Raw genomic sequence first — 24,232 nt, 5'->3', positions numbered from 1 at the left:
GTCTCAATCTCAGCGATCTTGAAAAAGTGTGACTATTTTAATATTTTTGCGCTAGATGATGGCAAAGAGGTCCACATTTAAGATAAAACCTCAGCCGGTAGAATGTATTAGAAAACAGAAGTAGCTGTGGATGGGATGACCTCGAGGACCCTTGTGCAAAGTGACTTGTAGAATGAATTACTACAAAGTCTCTTTACCTGGGATCAGCCGTAACTTTGTAGGCTGAAAAGGTTGGAGGTTCCACCAGAACTCACTTTTCTTCAGATGAGAAATTACATTATTATCTATGAACTACAAAAAACTGGAAGGACCGCCTTTGAATTGCATCTGTCAACCGGTAAAGCAGCAGTTTACTTCAAAGAAATCAATTAACTCAGTTAAACGTTTGAAATATGTTTGTGCCATATTTAATTGTATGCTGAAGAAAATAAGAATCAATATACTGTTGTAAGCACTCTTTGATATAGCTACTGTGCAAATACATATTTATTTGTGGTGATAGTTTTGAGATACATATTTTGAGAGCAGTATTGTATTCCTTGGCCATGTTATAATTCAAGGTAAGAATTCAATACAAGAAAAATCTAAGAACTTTTAAATCATTTGTTAGACCTCTTTTTCATTCCTGATCGCGGAACATTATCAAAACTATCTGTAATTTATCCTCGAAGCTACTGTGTGTGAACTTGCAAAACTGACTTGTTAAGTGGCGCCTGTGCAGCAACAAAATGTGTCTTCTCCTCCAGGCCTGTGGACATTCAAAGGGTGGAGAACATCTCTCTCTTTGTGATTATCGACACTGAATCCTACATGTCAGCCAGTTGTGGAATATTGATTTGGTCTGACGAGAGGCACCATTTACAGAGGGCTGCTCTAAGTGCGATGCTTCAGTAGATAACAGAAAAAGCTTTTAATGACCTCATTTGCATGTTTTAATCGTATTGTGAGTCACACAGTGGCGGTAAAAAGCGGAGCATTTCAATGTGAACTTCTCACTGCTAAATAGTTGTATGTAAGATAAATAATATAGATTATTTGAAAGTTAACACATTCAAAGTTTTATGTTGAGGAAGGACTCACACATTTCATAGAGGCGGTTCCACGAATGTAAACTGAGATTCGGCATGCTGTCCTTCAATTCAAGTGAAATTGTATGTATCTCCATAAAACGTTGCAGCTTCTCCATCAGAAGTCCTACGCGGAGTGAATACTAAAAATCCAGTAAGGTGCAGAGGTGCCGTGGCATTTACGCTCGAATCCCACCATTCCAGACTGTGAATAGTCCAAGAGGACCCCCTGACTAAAGGAGGGCCTCGCTGAGCCAGCATGCCCTTTTCATCACTGCCCAGCTCCGCATTCCTCCAGTCGAACACGTCCCCAGCTGGTAGCTGCCCAGCCCCACTTCTACGATTGGCCGCCTCTTCGGGAGTCATTTAGGGTCAAGAGGTTTGTTCATGAAGAACATCGACAATGGCTGTGGCGGGACAAAAGAAGGGGGGACACGAATATTTGTCCTCGGCCATTGACATGTGACTTTTAGATAGAGCAGATTGTAAATGCTGTGCCGATTTTAATGCAGTGGTTCCGCTCCATTTTGTCCATCGGTACCTCGTAAAAAAGATAAATTGCGATGGGTCGACCACATTAATAATCAAAATCGTCATTGTTTTTCGTACAATTGATTTGATAGTTAAAGCCCTGAATAAGTGTTTAACAAGCACGTGGATAGGACTTTCTGTGATAGCAATTCATCTAATTTCTCTGTGCAGTTATTTCCTGCAGTCTTTGATATAGGAGTAAGATACGCATCAATTAGGAATGAGGCAAAAATGGATTAACACATTTCAATAACTGTGGCTGCAATGATGCTGTTTCTTTCTTGTTGGATAGACGATCTTGAAGAGGGCAACGCGGGTGGTTATTGGATATTTATGTATTTGTGTCCCGTGGAACGGTGTCCTCTTACTGTGACACGTAGCCTGTGGTGTCAGGTATGCGTGGGCTGGCCAGCTACTGTCAGCCGAAGTAACACTCATCACGAACTCTGCGTGAGGAGAAGAGAAGACGTACACTGACTCTGTGCAGGAGGGACTCGAGACCCAGGTGCTGAGTAGGTGGCAAATAGCGTCCAAATGAACAAACTGCTGCGTCTTGTTTGGGTCTTTAAGTAGGTGTCGGGACCCAGAATCAAGGCCAGCGTAGTTAACGGCGGCTTCATGAGGCGAAGGTATCGTTTAAACCAGTGGTTCTCAACTGGTCTGGCTCCGGGACCCACCATCACCCCTTAAAGACAAGCCGCGACCCAAATCGAGGAACATTCTCAACATCTCAAATTTATTCAAAATCAAGTTCATACGCTGAATTTTATATTCAGGGTGTTTAATTATCCTAAAAACCCAATGTCTCCCCCATATCAGAATGGTTTGACCCAACCTGGCACACGCTGCTGAAAACATGGACCCGGCCAAAAAAACGACACTCCGCTGCATTAAAAAAGTCCTTTTAAAATACAATCACAGGATGATTTTTTATTTTTTTTCTTCTAATTTTTATTTTCCCATGCAAAGGCCCGCGACGAGTGGGTCGCGACCCACCAGTTGAGAATCACTGGTTTAAAAAACATGAATTAGAATCTCATAAAACATCAATTATGCTTGATAAAAAAGGACTCATTTATTTCTAGAACGTACCGGCTGGCCAAACGTCAACAGATTTCTCCTGCTCGAAACCACACCATCTCAACCACTCACTTTCAATTAATGACGCGTAAAGACAAGAGTGGAATTCAAATCCCGCAATCGATATCTCGGATTTCTCTGTGTCAGTGGAGAATCTCAGCAGACACAAAGTCTCCAAACAGCAGCGGGCTACAGAGTTGAACTCTGCATTTGGCGTCTGCTTTAAAGCTGATGAAATTATGGAGAATGGCAGCAAACCCCATGAGGATCAGGGCTGCCTGGAGTCATGCGTCTAAGTGCAGCTGGACAAACCCCATTTCCTCCTTCACTGGAGTCCTCCATTCACCATCCTGACAGGGGCTGATCAAAATAACTCTCATTTATTCATGCACTCTTCCAGGAATCAAAGAGCAGCTACACAAGTGTATACAGTGTTCCTGGAAAAGAAAAACAGACAGATATCACCCAGGCATTGTGACATTGAGTTTCTGCACAATGTGCAGTCATCTGAGAGTTGCGTGCAGTAAAATAATGGTATTTGTGTCATATAACATGTCGGATAGGTTGAAAAAAATGAGCACAGAGATGCAAGTCATTGACTTTTGAGTTTTGAATTGCACTATTAATCACTTATGCAATATTCCGTTTTTGACATTGGATATGTTAAACTATTTAGCCTGATATGAAAACCTATGCTTTGACTTCTTACTTATGATAAAAAGGAGATATATTGCGTAGACATACAAGCATAAATAACAGTTACCTTAATTTAAAGATGTTCCGGTTTTTTAATACTAACGGACCAAAACCATTAAAAAGCAAAGATGAATACAAGCGAGCTGATTTTAAATACAGAACAGAATAATTACACAAGAAGTACAGTAAAAGGACCCTGGATTTGCTGGATAAACTTGGATTCATATTATTTCATTTATCTAGTGTAAACTTTGATCAACAGTAACGGATCATAGCTTGTGTTTGAGAACATATTGCCTCTCAATAGCCTCCTGCTGAAGCCTCAGCACAGATACACACACAAAAACCCTCTTTTAACTTTTTTTGGCTTTTTAAGATGTTATATTTTGTGGTGTCTACATTTCTCTTTTATATCTTCTTTAAAGCATGTTGTATCCACTACTTTGGAGAGAGCTATAATATAATAAATAAAACAGAGACAATTCATAATGCAGCATAATGCACCCAAACCAACAATTTCAAGAAGATTGTTTTGAATGCAGATGATTTGCATGCCTGTAGTTCATTCTTTTCTTCCTTCCAACAAAAATGTATTTTGTACAACAGCCAGGTAATCATAACAAATCATTTTCAAGTTTGTTTACATTTGGTAAGAGTCTCAATTTGCAGATATTTTCGGAACAACATTAGAAGCAGAACGTTTGAGTTCTACGTCGGGAGTGTTGAGGTAGAAAGTGTGATCTCAGGTGTTAAATATCAGGGTTTATAACATAAACACCGTGCCAAGGATTAACTAATAATAAATATTGCATCTCAAGTGTGTTGTCTGTCCCGTCACGCTCAATATACATTTAGAAAGTTATAATAAAATGATTATAGTCCCATATTTTTTTCAATTCTCTAAAGAAACCCCTGGCAATTTGCCCTGTCATCCACTTAAATGAAAAAAGAGAATTCTGACACAGCCATCTGTAAAATGTTTCTGACTAATGACTCTAATTAAAAGGTTTAATGCTGCATTTATTGCCAACAATACTGACAGGGGACTTTCCTTGACAATTTTCGTCTCCACCGCCCTGCATCATTGTCGACAGTGACACCCTACTGCTTCCCACAGAGAGCCATGTTGTGAGCCAGAGGGTTCATTGTTTCTCATTAAACTTTGCTCGTTGCCAACTCTATACAGGGGTACCAAGAGGGAGAGGTGCTGAGCTGTAGTGAGTCTTTTTTTATACTAATAAGTACATTCCTTCCTATGTGCGGTGGTCAGGACTGTCACCATAGACCAGATTGGATCGAGCCTTGGATCGAGTTTTCTGTGTACTGCTCTTTGAAATGTTCTCTAATCCAACAAGATGCTAGTCCACTTCCAAGCACATAACACGTTTTCAACAGCCCGTCTCTAAGAGAGGGATAACAGCCATGCAACTGTAAAAGGGGACCCTTTTCAAATGAACACAGTATAAATCTTATAATTAGGGTCCTCACTACGACTAGTCGTAGAGGAACCTATTGTATTTCAAGGAATTATTATTATTTTTACTCTATCAAACTGAGGACCTTATTGGGGCCTTAATCATATTCAAAAAGTTGTTAAATTTGGCATGGATATCTGGACTGTTAAAAAATTTGATACGTTTTGGGGCTGAAGTTTGGGTATAAAGAAATGTCTCTATAGCACCCTCTAGAAATTTAAAAAAGACCAGTAGACCAGTTTCTGCCCCAGATGTCCAATCAACTTGAATCTTGGCACACCTGTGCTCTTGGACATGCTCTACAAAAAAGTCAATCATGGTATGCAAATGCATAACTGAATTTTATCAAAAACACATTTTTGGCAATTTCTCCTAAACGCTGAGTCTGATTGTCACGAAACCTTCGGTGGATCATTATTGGTTCAATGTGCCCTTGTGCGCTTTTTGATGGAAGTTGGTTCATGTATGGTATTTTGAGAGGCTTTTACTTTGGACTGGTACATCAGAAAGTTCTGCTCATGCCTGGATGACACCTTGGGGATGTGTACTATCTGTCTGAAGTAGAGTCGTCATGAAAGTATTGATTGTTTCCTTTTAAATCTAATCTGAAAATGACTAAATGTAGTCTGGTGTTTGAGATATTGAAGGAAATTAGCTCATGTATGGTATTTTGAGAGGCTTCATGTTTCAAATGGTACATCAGAATGTCCTGGTTATCACCAAGTCACACCCTGGAGATGTGTACTCCCTGCCTGAAGTGGAATGAAAATTAAAGTATTGATTGTTTCCTTTTAAATCTAATCTGAAAATGACAAATTGTAGTCTGGTTTGTAACCGTTCGGCCAGTGCCCCGACGTGCGAGGAGTAGCGAGGACCCGTCCATCGCTGCTCGCAGCTTTAATTTTCTGTCTTGCTGCATTTTGTTTTACTGGTGGCGAACCATTGAAATTGTTCAAAATGAAAAACACAATAGGAAAATTAATCAAGCATTAGGCCAAAATAGACTTACCATCAAATCGTTCATGTCTGGAAACAAAAGTGCTTCTTAATTCATGACTCATTTCATCAACCAGATTCTCAAAGTCCTGCTTGCTTTGCTGGCCAAATTTGTCCTCCATTTCCGGGGTGCAGCATGTGCTTCCCTGAGGACACACCCGAAGATGTTCACCTGCAGAAGAGAGAGAAAAAAGCATTTTTGTATTCATAGCATTAGTGAGATACACAGTCTCAGTGATTTTTTGTCAAACTCGCATTCTGGCATCTGCATAAAATGTGTGATTTCCATCCAAAAAGTACTCATTTAAAAATACATGAGCAACTAAAATCCTGAGCCTCACCTCAGCAATTTGGGTGCTTGAAATTACTCAATGATTCAATAAAACTTTTACAGCAAAAGCTCTCATTTTGGACACAATTATTTGAGCTGCAAACAGTAATTAACTTTTATGTTCTCCCATACAGCCTCCTATGTTAAGGGGAAAGCTTGCAGGATGGTGGTTTCCAGAATGCCACCATCACATCTTAATTAGCAGCATGTGCATGCTAATTGCCGGTTTGTATTGCCTTATCGCCACTGAGTCATTCTAGTGCCTTGGTCTTCTCTATTTTTAACACTAGTTTCACAATGTTTTGAAATTAGACGTCAGCTAACTTTAGATGCATACCAAGGAGAGGGCAACATATCAAATCATTATAGATAAAGTTAAGTTAAAGTAAAGTCAGTTCAGTTCATTATGAATTCTGAAACATGTGCAATGCAATCATAACAAATGAGTTAATCTAGCAACATTTTGCTGGCTTTAGCTACGTTCCTTAGATGAGACAAATTATAATTATTGACGGATTATTTTTAACCACTCCTGTGTTCTTGGTGTTGGTATTGTTACCTCAGACTACCAGGCTTCTCAAATGCAAAATCACAAATAGCGTCTTTAAGATTAAGATAACTAGACGAAACAAATGTAGGGGTAGGAGTGGAAACCAATTATACTCTCTCCTAATCCACATAACCCTTAGCTTTCTTTCTCAGAATAGTTGCCGACAAATTACTGACATTTTAAGTGTCCCCAACATCAAACATCAAGCGATTGATTTTTTTGAAAATGTGTAAATCTGTAAAGTTATAATGATCAAAAAAATGCTAAACTAAGAAATGGACGGGGTAAAAAAAGACTAGTGACTTGTTGGATTTAATATGGTTGTAAGTAGATTTTAAACATTTGGTTAGACGTTAAAATATTTTCCGGCATTACATAATTGATGATATTGAAGTGGATCAAAAGTTCAATAATCTACATCATCTAATTTTCCAAAGAAGCCATAAAAGTGAAACGAACAAATTACACTCAATTTGAAACAGCATTTATTTCTCCGATTTCACAGTGTAAAATTTGTCTTAGAAAAGAGACTCAAACCTGAGCGCTAACAGATTACAATATAATTGACGTGGAATGTGTCTATATTCAGAAGGAACATATTTACAGAATAAGCATGACACAAATCCATTATACTGATATGAATAAACGAGCCAACGGTAAGAGGATCAGTTGGACCGTCAACAACTAATCTACAGTGCAGATCCACAAGCCCACAATCATATCAATTGAAAGCTGAACAATTATGTCCCCTTCACACACGTTATGAATCCTATTTCTCTTTCCCTACACAAAGCACATTGAAATCACATTTTTCCTCAAAATATGCAAATGTAATGTACATCGTCTACAATCAGCATGAGCCTCCAATCAGGCTCGCTGCTGCGGGCAGATGGCAGCTGTACAATTCTCCCCGGATGCATGGAAAGATTGCACAGCAGCAGAACAAGGAATGGATTTCACTTAGTAAGAACCATACCGAGCGAAACAACAGTACGATGTGAGCACGAGGTTGTTTCTGCATATGGTGCAAAACGAGGTAACCCTTTAACGATTTGACCTGAACAATTGTGAGTTCGCACAATACAAATCGTGAGCACGTCCCTGCATCCGGCACCGCCGCGTTCACAACAACCAGCAACCTCCCCGCATGAAAGAGGAAGGGATCGGCTCGTTCCAACAAAATGACTGGCACCAGCTTGAATAACTTGTTTCAAAGTCATTCAATTCAATTTTGCTGAATAGTGACACTCAGGACAGACTGCAACGGCTGTCTGTGGGAGCTCCGACCTTGTGAATATAGATATTCATTGTGCACCGCTGCAGTCTAAACGGCTGTGATGAACAAGGATGTGCTGCCGGGTTCTGCACATCAAGGAACACATGTGCAAGCTCAAGATAACATAGATAACATTGTACTAAACCTTTCTATTCTACAGGCAAATGACACAGAATAAACAGAACTGTTGCAGCTTTAGCAAAACATCTAGTACCCCGTGGAGCTTAGCGATACAAAAAGGATTTGGTATCAAGCTTGACGGCTGAATATATTCGGTAAAAGTCAACACTGGTACAATTAAATATGTAAAGTTAGTATTTGGGCAGATTAAACAGAGGGTGGTAAGGAGAAAGCACTCTCCTTATGTGGGCTACTTACTATACAATCAACCGTTAGTGTTTGTTGTACATTAAACAATGTATTTGTATTCAATTCAAATATGTGCTTAAGTGTGTCATCATTTCAGTTGTTTCAGTTGTTCCATCATTTTTTGTGTTTCCTGTCAGAGTTGGCAGAGGATGTTGTCAGCATGTCAATAGGGAATGTCACATGTTTCATTTCAGCATGAATGGTTCTGACAAACACGATGTGAGGAAATTTCGGGGAAATCAGATAATGTCAGAATAAGGAGCCGTTTTTAAACATGTAGAATCTTGGGAATGCATCTCCTCAAAAAGGCTTTGATCCTTAATAAAAAGGGGGGCGCACAGGAAATGACCCTGGAGCATTCAGGTGGACCTCCCATTACAGATGCTCAGTCATATGAGGCACATAACTCCACCAAGCTCAACATTCCAGCATCATAAGCGTGGCTCACTTTAGTAAACTGATAAAGTTTTGGATGGATTGAGGAACTTTGTCAATATCCCACAGCATACTAGCAAGTCCCTGGGGCGACACATTTTGAGTGCAGCCTTTTCATCAGATATGTCAAGGGGGGAGGGAATTCGCCATGACAACAAACCTACTGTGTGCTGCACTAGTCTCAACAGAGCGAAAACATCACTTAAAAATAAGACGGTTAAACTTCAAAATATGGGAAGCCGGGAGCTTTCATGGGACTTCACCACTCTGCAGAGTGCCATAGCCTTTCTTGCCAAGGTTAAAACAGCACTGTGGCTTCGCAGATAATCTATCTAGTGGAGCAGACCGCACATTAGCGACTGACAGGAGGGGGGGGGGGGGGTCTGGGCCAGACAGTTCAAAGAACAGAAGCAGCAACTTAAAGTTTGTCTTAGTGGCCTATCGAGAGATTATTATTTTTCACAGTGTCAGAAGATAAAACTAGCAATGAATTGAATCCCATTAATAAGTATGGCCTGCAGCAAAAGCCTGATAGACCTCCATTGTAGTAAAAAAAAAAAAAAACGTTACACATACGTAAGCCTGACTTTTGCCTGACTTTTGCGCCGGCGGGTGATATGTGATGAACACGGGACACAACATTTTATTTTGGGGGCGAATCCCCGAAAGCACAATTTAGGAGGCTCGAAAATTAGAGACGCGTGAATGCATGCAGTCGACCAGCTGGGGATGTGCCGTGAAACTCCATGAACAATAGCAACTAACTCAAGTGTCTTGGCAACCAGCTGTGGCACCCGCGGTCAAATAGCGCCGCTAACAACGCACTGTCTGCAGACGACTTGAAGATTACAGATGAAAACGTTGTTCTAACCGGAGTCAAACTTATTGATGGGCGACGCTGCCCACCCGAGCCTGTTCCTTGGCGGTGTTGTGTGTCAGGTAACCCTTTGTTTTGCTTTTGTTCTTCTACCAAAGGCTGAGCTGCTGCAAAACGGGATGCAAGTAAAGTCTGATGTGCCGATGCATGATGGAGGAGACTTTTTAGGTGGGAAGGTAAGTGTATATATATATTCCGTTTATTATTTATATGTTCGTTTATATTTTCTGCTCATTTCTTTAATCCTCCTACTCATTCTTATATTCTTCCTGCAGTCAATGTTCTTTCAGCAGCTTCTTTAATTGCAGCTTTAAAAAGCCGTCCCCCAGCTTCTGAAGCCACGGCAGAATCTTGCTTCTCTTCAGAAAAGTCATTTGTAGTTTGAAACATTTCTGGACATTTCCTAAATAATACTTTCATATTTCTATCACCCCTAAATAATCACTTGTACCAAATGTAACAGAAAGAAGCCATTCCTGTGGTATAATCCCCTTATCTGTCATGAATCCCCAAACCCAGTATATGTCTGAGGAGAGAAGTGCTTTAAAGTCACACTAGCTGTTGTCTGCTATTGGAGACAATGTACAAATGTTGCTGGCTTAGAGCTTTGGGAAAATTGATATAAAAAAGTGCCTGTTGTATTTCGAGTAGCTAGAGAGTTTGCAATGCCCTCCAGTCAGAAGGCTGACGTTATTGGCTGAAGAAAGTTACCATTGTTACAGTTTCTATGGAACTCAGCAAGTTTATCCAAATAAACTTTGCTTTGATAAAGTTCAGTTAAGTATCCTGTACAAGTACAACACATGAGCACAAAAGATGCTTTTATGTCTGCAGCTTTAGGCCGAGGTCAATCATTAAACAGCTTTTTGGGATTCCTAATTTGTCGAGATAAGGCTTCTCTCTATATTTCCGTCTCTCTAACACATAGATACCCACCCACCACCAAATGCAGCGCCAGTCAAAGAGCTTTGGATACCTTTAAACATGTTAAAATATCTTCGCTATGAGGAAGTTTACCACATCTGTAAGATTGAATCAACTAAAGGTCCCATTTTCCAACCAAAAGACAGAACGATCTGCGGAGGACCCACGAGAGCTTCAAAGAGTTTGTGGAAATAGTTTAAAACCCAAAGTGTTCTTAAAGTAAATGTCTAAGCTCAGCTTTAGGACAGCTGGATTTTTCGGTCATTGGATCTGCGCTGACCTGAGTCTTGTGCGTGTGTGTTTTTTGTTTGTATTCTGCTGGTATGCGACCAAGTCGTATTTCCACCCGAATGTGTCCATAATCTGCAGTAAGCCATACTTTAGTAGCTCACAGGGAATTGTATCAAAGTTTGCCTTTGACAAGGACTGTATGAGTGAAACAAGGAGACTCAGCCTGACTGCTTGGCATTAACCCATTCCCCAGGCTTTATTAGTCCGGGGGAAAAACAGTAAGATGGAGACCTCACCTTTTCCTTGAGCAATAGCACCATATGTTGCATATAGACTAGTGTATCCCGTTCACATTCAATTAACACATGCTGATGTTATGTTCCTTTGTTAACCATAAACCAAAACAAAAAATATAAAGCTGAGTTTTCAAATGAATCATTTATGTGTGTGTGATTTATTTACACCAATACAAGCTGTCATAATAAATAAGTAATGTCACTCTCATGGCTTTATTAAAATGCAATGATAATCAAATTAGTTTGCTTAATATGAAGCGCGAAAAAAAGAACTTGTGCTGAGATGTGATCATATTTTTTAATTTGCACTTGATGTGATTTTACTGCATCAAATGCAATATGAATAGATTTTTTTTCCCCCTTCCTTCACTTAGGTTACATAGATTTCACATGTGAAGTGTCTCAGTGGGAATTTGTTTGTGCAATTATATTGTTAAAATCTGAATTTACATTGTCTGTGAGATCCAGTTATTGCTAAATGCAAAGGTTTACCTTCCATCCACGATGATATGTCCCAGTCTCTTAATACATCAATGCCATTTGGTTGTGATTGTTCTTGCAGAAGCACACAGGCTAAACTTGAATTTGACAAATTTCTATGGCACACTTTTTTCACACAAAATCATAACTGAGTTTTGCTCAGCTCATTCAGGAACATAACGAAGATGTCAGGTCCATGCAGCGGGAGTTACAGCCAACAAGTAAATGCCTGCTGTAAAATGGTTGTTCTTACCTAAATTACCTGAAACATAAAGAAAAATACAAAATAAATCTAAAACAAAACGAGGGTGGGTGCCTGAAAGCTATCAGTCCTTCAGGAGGGAAAGATATTGGCACTTTGTGAACAACCAGCTCATAAAGGCTGGCAATGAGTCTCTCGTGAGGAGGGAGGGGCCGGGCAATCAGTAGAAATAAAACGGGAGGCCGGCCAGAACAAGTAATCATATCCAGCCAAGTCCCCCACGCCCCACCGGAGCTTTTCTCACCCTAAAATGCATGAATAGATAGCAAACCAGCCCCCGTGTTGTGATGGAAGACGATATCTCTATGAAACATCTCCGTCAGTGGCACCTGCCAATAACCTTACCAGAAGTCGGTGACAAATTTTGCACTTCCCGACGGGTCAATGCAGTCCTCCATAGCAGTGGGGATTAATAACAGCATCTACCTCTCTGAAGGCTATGCAGAAGCTATTCGGCCCATTAGCCTTATCGGATAGCAGTAATGGAGAGAGCCAGCTAATGCATTCTGGTTCATTGCAAGTTCCTAAACCTGCCGGTGTGGGTTAAGGAAAAGTTCATGTGATTTTACAACTGCAGCTTTAACTTCAGGAAAATGTATTCCTTTCTGCTGAATTAGTGCCAGTGGGCCTGTAAAACGTCTGCCACACATTCAAACAATTGGTCAGCTTTTCATTATTAACTAAATGCTGCATTAATATGCACATGGCTTTAGAAAAACTTACATTGTCTGGAATATTCTCTCGTTTTAAGTCTACATGAAGACATTTTCCACAGTACATATTTTTTGTCAGGTGTGAGTCAGCCTGGGTAATTAAGGCTCCAGCAAAGGTAGGCCAACTTTGTGAAGTCTTCATCGGTGTACCTGGCCAAAGGAACCCGCAGCATATGTCCTGTGCCATCTGCTCTGTCCCTTAGTTCCCCCCAACACACTTTTTATAGACGCGAACTTAAAGTCACACACAGATGTATAGAGATCAACAAACTTAGTAATGTTGCTGCTTTTTGCTCCACGTGACCAGACGTGATAATAGTTATCCAAAAGTATTTATTTTGTTACCCTCACCTGGGCGTGTGCAGTATAAACTGTAATACATTTTTCCTTCCATCATTAAGCCTGTTGATTATTTGGGATTCAGCCACCTCATTTCAGCAAATACCTTGACTTGTTTGAAAAGAAATGTACATAAATGTTACGTAAAAAAAAGTTGAATGGAGTCAATTTGATGGAATTTGGCTTTTGGTTTGAAATGGCTCACTTGTTGTTTTCTCAGGTAAATCCAACCAATAGGCTGTTAGAGACTAATTCAATTGCCTGCAGTGCCAGATGAGTAACAGAATTGGCCTTCAAACAGTAAAAGCTGCACTCATTTCAACTCCTGAAACACAGGGCTTTTCTTTTATCATAAAGTACTTGAGATGGGCTTAGGAAATATTTTTCCTAATAAATATCGTGTTCCAAAGTCTACTTTCCAGAGACTTATGCAAGCCTCTGTGAGACTGGGATTTGTTGGATACCCACATAATCCATAACACTGACACAAACATTAACCAGCATGCACTTTTACACCCAATTTTAAAGAGAAGGCCGTCTGCCTGTAACTGCACATATGCATGTAGAGGTTAAGACTATGAGTGAATACATTACAACACATTCATGGTCATATTAGTCAAAGTACTCAGTAAGTAAAGTTATTTCATTGCTGCATGAGTCACATCTTGAAAGATTGTTAAGTCCCTTTAACCTTTAGTTTGTGTTAAAAATAAATGAAGTTGTTAGCTAGAGGTTGTATAACTCTCATCATCTGAATCATGCTAATATGGCATGTTTCATAAAGGCAATGCACATGATGTACGTAGTTTCTGTTTCACCCATCACTCTATAGCACACAGCAGTTCCTCAGATAATCAGACTTTGCTACATGAGGATAGAATTGAATGTATACGAACATCCACATGGATCCATAACGCTGTCTATTCCACACAGACTGTCCTTTAAACTTTTAATAATGTCTCTAGAGGATTTGTGTACAGAATAGCCAAGTTTCTCATTCAAATTAGACTGACATGAATCCAAATGGAACGGCATTATTCCCATCACATTTTGGGTCATGTCAGAAGTCATAATGAAAGGCATGCTCGTGTTTTAAATAACTGGGGAATGCCAATACAGACAAGTGTATGTCCTTGGCTGAATGAGGACAGGTTCAAGAGGAAATGAATTCTCACTGTTATAAAACAGTCTAGAATAAAAGCACCAGAGTACAATGGCAAGGTGGTATTCCTCATCCTCAGGAGAGTCAGCGTGGAGGGAAAAAATAACAGGAAAAATATTCTGGAACATTTTGATACTCGTGGCAAATATGTCAGTATCTTCTTTTTGAGAATATTTCAAGAAACTCGGCTGCAACATGCGATTTGCAAGGCCGTGTGATGATAAGATAGTGTTGACTTAACTGTCTGGTGTTCACATTGAAATATTTTTAAATGCACGATGAAGGAATCTCTACGGGGAGGGTTATGTAAATGCTTAGCTGGCCTCTGTCACTGCGGCAGAAATATTTTAAGAGGATTTGACAAAGTTGTTGTGGAGAAATGTGTTTTTCTCTACTATAAATTTAGCGATGTAACTTAATCATTTCTCAAATAATGTGGCATTTGAACATTGAAGCTGAAATTATTACCAGCCCCCCTTAAAAGATGAACATTCAGGGGTTTCCTAATGAAGAGAAGATGATCATAAACGCCATTAGATGAATCAAGATGAATGGATGACTTTTGCGATAACTGATTAATTGTGTGTCACATGTAAAGTGATTCATTCATTTAATCAGTTTTAAACTGTAGGTCCAATGAAGTAACCATTTGAATATATCGCCTTGGGCTTTGGAAAATTATGATGATCAGGATATTAATTGATGAATAAATGATTAGCTTCAGTATTGCATTGCACAAATTGGACACGAAGACGAGATTTCTCCTTGAATATATCGAGAATTACACAACAAAAAGTATAACAGGTTGGTAATAACTATAAAATATTCATACTCATCAATATTATTACAGCGAGGATTAATTTCTGGATTTCCCCACCGCCATGTGCAGCACATTCAGGAATGGCAAGCACCACATAATCAGCATATGTAACACTATGTCTGGCTTTGATATTTATTGAGCAGCATGTAATAAAAGGCCTGGTGGAGGCATGAGAAGGCTGGTGTGGCTATTCGATGCCCTATGGGCAGCGTGCCCAGAGGCCCCCCCCCCCCCCCCCGAGAATGAGACGCGAGAAGGACGAGCCACTCTCTTCTGCGTCAACTTGCTAAGTGGAGCGCGGCCGGAGGACTGCACCACAGGGAGCAGCTGGTGGCTGTCTGAAGTCCTGCAGAGACCTCTACGCCGATCAACCTGGTTTACAGGGTCCGGCCATCGGTGGCCCCCGTTACCTCGCTAGTCAGCAGACTTTTGAAAGGAACGGGGGGGGAGGCACAACACGCAGGCCCCTCCCCCCCTCCCTGAAAATCACCGCACGGAAGCGTCCTCAGGAGCGCTGTAAAGATAAGCACCCTCTCCAGTTGCACATCGTGTCTAGCCAGACGTCGTCAACAAGACAGGAGTGGCAGGTCTAAAGATAGATCTCAAACGCAGCGACGGGGCATTCGAGGGAGCTTTGTGTCATGATGGCGAGGTTTTGACAGGCAGATGAGGTGTCGGGGAGAAGCACCGGCTATACGTTACAACCAAAAGCCTGAATTTGATACGTGTGTCAATGCAGAGACGCACATTGATCTTGAGGATTGTTTTTCTGAAAGTCAGCGACGGCTTGCAGGGACGCTGGAATTTTGTGAACCAGCGGAAAATGTGTAAACACTAAAAATAAATAGATGAACGTAATCAGACGGGGTTGTCAGGTATCGGGTAAGAGATGTGAGCCAAATGTGTCTCAATGGTGACATCAGTCAACTCACAAATACAGAAAAAACATAACTCTGGTGGTCATTCTAATATATATATATATATATATATAAAGGTATGTATAACGACACCATATCAATCGTTACAAGAGAAAGGTAACCTTGAATACTCTTTTGTGTTGGATTAGGCGTATTGTGTGCAGAGATGATCTGGTCAAACGTTTTCAAGGAGAGGAAAGAAACAAGAGGATCAGTGACAAGTGTAAATGAGTTCATGGCAGCTTGTCAAATGAAGCTCTTTCTCCTTGGCTCCAGGTTAGAATTTAATTGGGCGGTTGTTAATAGTTCAAAATAACGTCTATTCAATCTGTGGTTGACAACAGGAGAACTCATTCTTTCACGTTTGAAATGAGTCTCAGTTCGTGAAACAGTTATTGCCATGGAGTCTCGGAAGAATCTCATTTTCATTTTCACCGTTTTCAGAGTTGATTTATCTCCAAACGAGTTTGACAATCTCTAGTTCTTTATGGCTGTGGTTAGTGAAAGTAATCTAAAGTATATGATAACAGCTGCTTACAAACCGTGTGAAAAAGCACACCAGGCTTACAGTATTTTGTCACGATTCAATGACCCTGCGTCTCTTTTCTGTGCTTTTGTTCCCATCAGTAATGTATTTAGAAGATGAAGCAAACCAAGCTTTGTTGCCAAATTTAAACAAATAATAAAACATTCAAATAAAACACTGGTTAATAATTACCATCTGAAATCCCTTTTGGTTTTCAGAAGTGGAGGCTGCATTAACGTTTCACCCAGCAGGGTCATAAGCAACAGTAAGTTGAATATAAATCATTCTGAAGGCCACATACAGAATAAACTTGGGTAGTAGACAGGAGTAGGGCTTAGAAATATCATCCAGGAACTACTTTTTGTGTTAAAAATGGGTTAAAAAAAAATCCTGAATCCAGACATTCACAGTCATCCTCCTTTTTAAGAGCAGGAACAGGGCATTGGTGAATAGAATGAAATAACGTACCGCTGGTCACACAGAAATAAGCTAATTATGCTGTATGAAGCTGATTATCCCCGTGGTTCACTTATTCAATCGACAGTGACAAAGAATACCCCACAATGATGGATTGAAGAAGCTCACACACAACAAAGAACAGATACTAGACATACAAAGAATAGAGGAAATCACGCGTTATCCACGGTCCATTAGACACAGCTGTTCACACAGAAATGTCAGTAAAACGGGGGCCTAGTACAGCCTTATCAAATCTATATATACACGTGGCCTCTCAATCAAAACACTATTACAAAAGAAACGTGTTAATACTTTTTAGTCATTTAAATATGTAACACATTAAACCTAAACCTATTTGCTCATCTGCTTAATCAGGACCGGTGTGGTTTACTTGTCTGGTCTTGTTTATTTGACGTGGTGCAGGCAACATAAGCAAACCATAGGAATCGTGAGGGCAAACCCACAAATCTCACATTTTAAGTGAGAGAAGAAAACGGTTCGAACATTGGCAGAAGGTTTTGTGTCCAGGTTGGACCATGCAGCTCACACTAAGACGCCGACGGAGGAAATAAGGATTCAGGGCCTTTAGCGCAAAACCATTGGATAGTGTTGAACACCTAATACCACCTAAGCACTATGCATCATACCCAAATTATAACAATGACTTTGCAAAGTAACCCTGAAAATAGAGTTGATTTGCCTCGAGTGATGTGGCGTCCCGCTACCAACGCAACAAAACCTCAAGAACTTGTGAGACACAATGTCTCCTGCAGTTCTCAGAGGAATCACCTGCAGAGAAAGCCCATCATGAGGCCATTTTCGGCATTCATGAGCATGATTGATGACACGGAGATGGAAGCAGCGTTTTGAGAAATTCCCTCTTCCGCGGGTAAAAATGATGATTGTTCGGGTTCCTCCTCCCTGATAGTGCCCCCCCACTGCTTCTCAGGGGGAGGCATTCCCATTATGCTGTCTAGAAGAATGTAGCCTCAAATACTGCTGCAGCCATATCTAAACTCCAACAATAACTGCCAATTCCCCCCAAAAATTCAAAAGTCTTCAATTTCATCAAAAATATGTGCGTGGTTAGAATGCATGGACCCACCACAAACCCTTCAAAAGTTCTGCTTCCTCTCTGGACCACCCCCCCCCAGATCAATCTCCACATGCGTGAGACCCGGGGAAGGTCATAATAATCTCGTGATACATCACAGCGATACTGGCGTACGCTGCCGCGGCAACGGATGTCACCTGGCCATTCTCTGTGAAAGCGCTCCCATTTAGCCCTTTTTATTTCTCCATTAAGCGACAACAGAGAAGCCGTGCACATTACACGCCTCAGCGGTGATCGTTGGCCTTGTTGTGCAGGCAGCGAAGTATCACACCGTTATTTCTGTCCCATCGCCATCTGCAGTAAACAGAGCAGGCCATCGGATGACGGCGTGGAATGTGACATGCTCAGACGCGCCATCGAATCCAGAAGTTAGCTCTCTGACTCGCGTTCCAGATATTCCCATCCTAATCTCAGACATTGAGGAATACGTAGTGGGAAACTGATTGTAGGTCTCTTCTTAAACTTCAGCAGAGACACAGCGGATTTAAGAGGCTGATATTTAACAAATTGGTAAACTGGTTGAATTAAAGCTAGGGTTGGCGAGCTTGAGAAACTGGATGGAGAAAATAAAAAAAATCTCTGAAAAGAAGACGGCCCCGTGTCTGTTCCAATGCAGGTAGATAGCAACCGCAGCGCCAAAAGTCGCTAATGGCGAGAGAGAAAGTCAAAAAGCCACAACACCGACGGTGAAATGACTTGATGGGTTTATCACAGTCCTTTATTTCATTGACTGACTGCTGTGACGACGTCATGAGAATGTCGACGAACGCAACCCAAAAATGTATTTGAACGCTCCCACTCCTGGATTTCAATAGACAGGAATTTAAAATCTGCTGCGAAGAGGGAGATGCTGCGGGAAGTTTTAGGTCCACAAACACTGTGAGACCATTGGAGCGATCCACAAGTTCACCGCTGCCGAGGATTAAAAAGCCTTCCCCGCGTACTGTTGACAGCCTCCAGTGTGGTCTCGTCAGCGGGGAGAAGTATTGCCATAGTCCTCTGGAATTACTGTAACCAGTGAGCCTTTAGGCTCTGGATCACAACAACATTTCTGTCAATAACACCAACTCCACTGCTGCCATTCCTCCCTGACCGAGTCGCTTCTGTTTCCTACTAAACATAACAGCAAAAATATGCGGGGTGAGTGTTTCATTTAGAGGAGGCTAAGTAGTTTGCACAACATTGCTGCAATAATATATATTTTTAATTATTTATTTATTCATTCATTTATTAATTTTTTTTCACAACTGCTGTAATGGTGTAAGGGTTTGGTTTGGCCAGATTTCATGCAATATGATCATAAAGAGAAGAAATCCTTTGAATAAAAAGGCAGCGCAATCAAACAAATAGCGGAGCATTAACATAATGTGCCTAAGAATTTAACGAAAGCTTAACGGCATTTTAGTAGTTAATGTCATTTTTAAATAGTGATATATATATATATATACCTTTAAAATACCTACCTATGAGCGAAACGGTAAATGGACTTGTACGGCGCTTTTCTAGTCTTCTGACCACACAAAGCGCTTTAACACTCTATGCCATCATTCACCCATTCATACACTAATGACAGGACCTACCACACACAGTGGCACCTGCCCAACCAGTAACTAACATTCACACACTGTAGTCACAGCTAGAGGAGCAAAGTGTCTTGCCCAAGGACACATTGACATGCAGGTTAGCCGGGCCTGGGATTGAACCGCCACCCAGGGGCGTAGCCAGTAATGGGCCAGGGCGGCCCTGCCCCGCCCACATTACTCACTGGCCCACCCAGGCAAGTTTGATCAAATAGTTTTTTAGTTAATCATTTTTTGTTTATTTTTACTATTCAAATGTATTCAAGAAAATATATTATAATAAAGGTGTAACTGCCCAAAATACTATTTCTGCCCCTGTCGCCAACCCTCTGACTGGAAGACGATCGCGCTGCCCACTCACCCACAGTCACCCGAAATGTAGTGACTTTGGTCTAATCTGATCTAATCTGGTCTAAAATGCTCTCTGATGGCATATTGTGTCAAGAGCAGCAGAAGCACAAAGACGTCCCTCTGTCACTGCAATTTAACGTTGTAATCTCAGATATCAACAGAGCTGAACAGATTAAACAGCAAAGAGCGACTGTTTGACATGGACTATGTGCACTACTAAAATGACACTTCCCTATATTTGGTGCAGCTGTGGCTCGGAGGGAGAGTGAGTCGCCCTACAATTACCGGACCGGCGGTTTGAAACCCGGCTCCTGCAGTATGAGCTGCTGTGTTCTGGGTTAAGACCCATAACCCACAAAGTAGAGGAGAAACGTGGAGAAAAAAAAAATGGACCCGCTTATTGAGTCTTTACGAACTGAAACGAAGAATAACGTCAAACCGTCAACATCTTGCAAGAAGAGGCACCGTTGTACAGAGTCACAAAGAACATAAGTGTGCACTAAAGGTTAGACTTTAGCTATAAAGAAGGTGGGGGGTACTGGACCATCCTCGGGGCAAGTGTGAACATACAATAAGTACTTGTTATCCAACACAAAGAAGAAGAGGACCTGTGTATTGTTAGGAATTTAAGAAGATGTGCACCCCTAGCGGTGAGAAGTATGTTACATGTATCAATGTTTAGTATAGAATTGTAGTTTGTGTGATGTTAGATAGTAGATATTACATTTGTATGTTAAATGAAGTGAATGTATTATAGTCAATAACAATTCAAAGTCATATAAATCATATAAATACTGTATACATTAACATCCTGTCATGAGGTAATGTTAAAACCTGGGGACGGAAGCTAATTGCCGTCCTTTATGGATTTCTCCTACTTTCCCCAGAGAGGGTTTTTGTAGGAGTTTTTTCTCCTGTCAGGTATTAGTTGAGCGATTGGATGCAATGTGTTGCACCAGATAAACTGTGATAAACCATTAAGTACTGTGATCTTATATGTTGTGTTGTAATTGAAGTGTACTAGTTATAAGATGAAGACAAACTATGTATATGATGTTATTTTCACTCTTTGAGGCATAAAGCCAGATGTTTACAAGAGAATGCATTGGAAGGTGAGGGAGAGAGAGACAGAGACCCTGATCCAGAGTCACACATGGCAGTTCACACCTTGATGTGAAAAGGCTGGACCAGGAGGAGATACATTGAAGGAGCCAATGACATTCGAATACACCCAGAAGACCACCCCCCCGGGAGCTTCAAATCATCGAACCGGGAGAAGAACAGGCAGATTTTTCCTGCAGCCATCCTGAGGAGTCACTTTTGACTTGGCCGGGGAAATCTCTATTTCGCGAAATATATCACTATTCACATTGTTTTTCACTTTGTAATTGTAGGCCTTACTCTTTGTTTAGTTATTAAATACTTTTTGATTTTTAAAACCCGAGCTAGTTGACTTTTGCTTCACTGTATCCTGCCTGGACGAGAAGAAAGGGAAGCTGGTCTCCCCTTCGGCCTTCAGAACCTAACAGTATAGAAAGTCAGCTGAATGGATCACGATGTAGGCATGAAATGGTCTTTTAACGCAAAAAGTTATGAAACAGCACTATTTTATAAGAATATTAAATATTAATATGTCAAGTTACATTTAATTAATTATTTGAACCAATTTTAGACATCTTATGAACAGAAAACCGCTCATTGGGCCAATGTCCTATACACGTCCATGTAATGTTTGATTTGCCTAATTACCAGTGGATTAATAGAATGCGATGGCAGCTGTAATGATGACAGCAGCAATGTGCTACATGGGAAACAATCGCTCTACACCAAATACCAAAAGGCCTGACTAATCTAAATAACCCGTGCCACGCGGATGCTTTTAACCGGGTGCACCATGTGCTGTATTCAGGCAGTAAAACAAAAACATGTTCACCACAATGAAGTTTACTTCTAGTTTTACAGTAATCCTACTTCAACTGTATAAGAGTAAGTTTTTAAATAAGTACTGGGTGGGCTAAAACACATATAAATGATAATTAACAACAGCGAATCAAGGAAATTCTGATTTAACCATCAAAACCACCAAAAACCATCTCAACAATATATGAATCACCAGAGTTTGAACAGCACAGTTATATTCCTGCTTACTTTTTCATCAAAAGTTCTGCTTGATAATTAACTCTCACATTCTTTGGCTTGGCTTTGTTCGCATGAGTGAGAGGCAATAAGACGCGAACCTGAAGGCCGCGCCAATCACCGAGTGAATTTGCTGAGGAGTTGATAACGCGCCGTCTCTCCGGCAGACACGTAAGGTTATGACTCATTCAAAGACCACACGGAAAGACGTTTACTCGGGGTGACAACCCTCGGAGATGAGAGGGATTGCATTTTTTCCCTCGTTTTGGCAGATTAGTTGTGATGTCAGAGACATGGATCCAAAGGATTTAATCAGTTGGGTATTCAACCCAACACTGAACAGGTGTGCCTCTTATCAAATGTGCAGCCTTTTGAGTGTGCCAGATTCCCTGCTTTATAGAGACAATGGCCCTGGAGCGGAACAATGACGACCGGAGAGACGACTCAGAAAAAAGAAAAAAAAAACCCTTTCATTCCTAATTACTTTTCTACAGATGCAGAAATAACAGCATGCTGAGTATTCTACTTTTAGTGGTTTGCAATCACTGAATACTAGATGTGAGTAGTTCATGAAATACAATCAATTCATATCCAGATACAAAAATACATGTTTAGAATTCCAATTTATTTCATTTGACTGCATGATTTCCAAGTGCCGACAAGCACTGAGCATTATAAAACCTTTATCTTTTAAATGTACAGACTGTCCTTTAAAGGAATGACATTCATGATGTAAGATGCTCAAATGTCCACACCTAAGGGTAGCGGAGGCTGACATTATGCCTAATTGACTCGTTTTTTTTTTTATGGACTGCCACTGAAGCACCGCGGGGGAGCCAGCAGGTCCACCTCACCTCGCCACTTAATTTTCGCATGATAGGAGCTAGTCTGCACAGTGGGTCGTTCATTAATGCCTGCTTGGTTACAGGTTCTTCCCCACCACATCAGCCTGGGGGGGGGGGGGGGGGGGGGACTCTACGGGTCGGGCATCGATGCTGGCTGATATCGCAGCATGAACACACGAGCACAGTGACCCAGCTCTAACATTAACACAGAGAGCTGGGTTCTGGAGGGGGTGTCACTTCGATGATTCAAGGCCGGGTGCACTGGGTTCACGAGGAGGCGGCCGGCCTCTGTGCCATCCAGTCCGGTGAACTGGGATTCTTTTGGGTAATTGAGTAGCCTATAAAAAGTTTGTAGCGACCACAACTTTGGTCAGTTAGGATAACTTGGTGAGTGACAGGTGGTTCTGACAGGCCACCCTTGCAGCAAAGAGCTGATACTGCAATGACTGCATCATACAAGAGCTGCTGTGGGATATCAGGGGGGGGGGTTTGAACGTACCCGTTGAGGGCTTCACACGACAGTTGAATCGCACAGCAGCGCAATCGCATTTATTACACAAAAGGCCGGTGATAATCCATTGTTTATATAATTCATAAAGCTCCACAGTGCAGATGGCGACCGGGTCGCTCTCTGCTAAGCCTCACCTGGGATCTCCTGGATGGGAATGTGCGCGAAGCTGAAGCCTTTCCCGATACAAGCATCCCTCACATCGCTGCAATTGCGAGGCTTAAAATCTGCGCGTGCCGCAAAGGACAGCACAGAAAAAGTGCACATGATGATCTCTAGTCCGTGCATGTTGTTTACTTCAGTGGAGATCCGAAGCGTTTAAGGTCATCTGCCGTATCCGCGCCGGTGAAGAAGACAAAAAAAAAACTCCCCCGCAGTAGATCTGCAGGTACTTAGTGATCGGGGCGTTAAATGGTTGCAACGCAACTATCGGCGTCTACAGACACATTGCCCAAAGTTAAGAAGAACAAAAAAAATCGGTCTTCTTTGGCACCAGATGGAGAGAAAAAGAAGTCCTCCCGCGCCGCGAGGAACAGAGGATCGCGAGCGTGGAGGTGCACACATGGATCCAGCATCCAGGCGATGTGTTTCCAGGCGTGTTGTCTCAACTTCGTTGAGCAGACGAAGCCCCAACACACACACCCCCCACACCCACCCTGCCCCCTCCCTCCCCCTTCCCCTCCTCCTCCTGCTCCTTTGGTGGTTGCGTTGAAGGAGGGGAAACGCGTCGCCGTGCGCCGGGGAGCGCGCTGTGTTCACACCAGATGCGTCGGAGAGGCGATGCGGGACACAAAATATGGAGTGGAATACAGTCTTATTCTGTTGTTTTTCTGAGCTCACAGATGTTAGTAGGAAATAATAAATAAGAAAAGCATTGCGCCGAGAA

At 41.4% G+C, this 24,232-nt stretch overlaps 1 protein-coding gene across 2 annotated transcripts in view; it reads right to left on the bottom strand.

Annotated features, from left to right (window-relative positions):
* The window catches only part of LOC119229026 (glypican-6-like), a 59,568-nt gene extending 35,597 nt beyond the window's left edge, over positions 1–23,971 (bottom strand). For both annotated transcript variants that reach the window (XM_037489109.2, XM_037489110.2), the window contains exons 1-2: positions 23,484–23,971; positions 5,859–6,017 (exon numbers count right to left, since the gene is read on the bottom strand). In XM_037489109.2, the coding sequence (XP_037345006.2) occupies positions 5,859–6,017; positions 23,484–23,634 (310 nt within the window). In that variant the 5' untranslated portion in view covers positions 23,635–23,971. The remainder of the gene's footprint in view (positions 1–5,858; positions 6,018–23,483) is intronic.
* Positions 23,972–24,232: the final 261 nt, after the last annotated feature.

Source organism: Pungitius pungitius, chromosome 10, assembly GCF_949316345.1.
Source record: "Pungitius pungitius chromosome 10, fPunPun2.1, whole genome shotgun sequence".
NCBI classification, from domain to species: domain Eukaryota; kingdom Metazoa; phylum Chordata; class Actinopteri; order Perciformes; family Gasterosteidae; genus Pungitius; species Pungitius pungitius.
The sequence above is the reverse complement of the archived record's forward strand: the minus strand, read 5'-3'. Positions and strand labels throughout refer to the sequence as shown.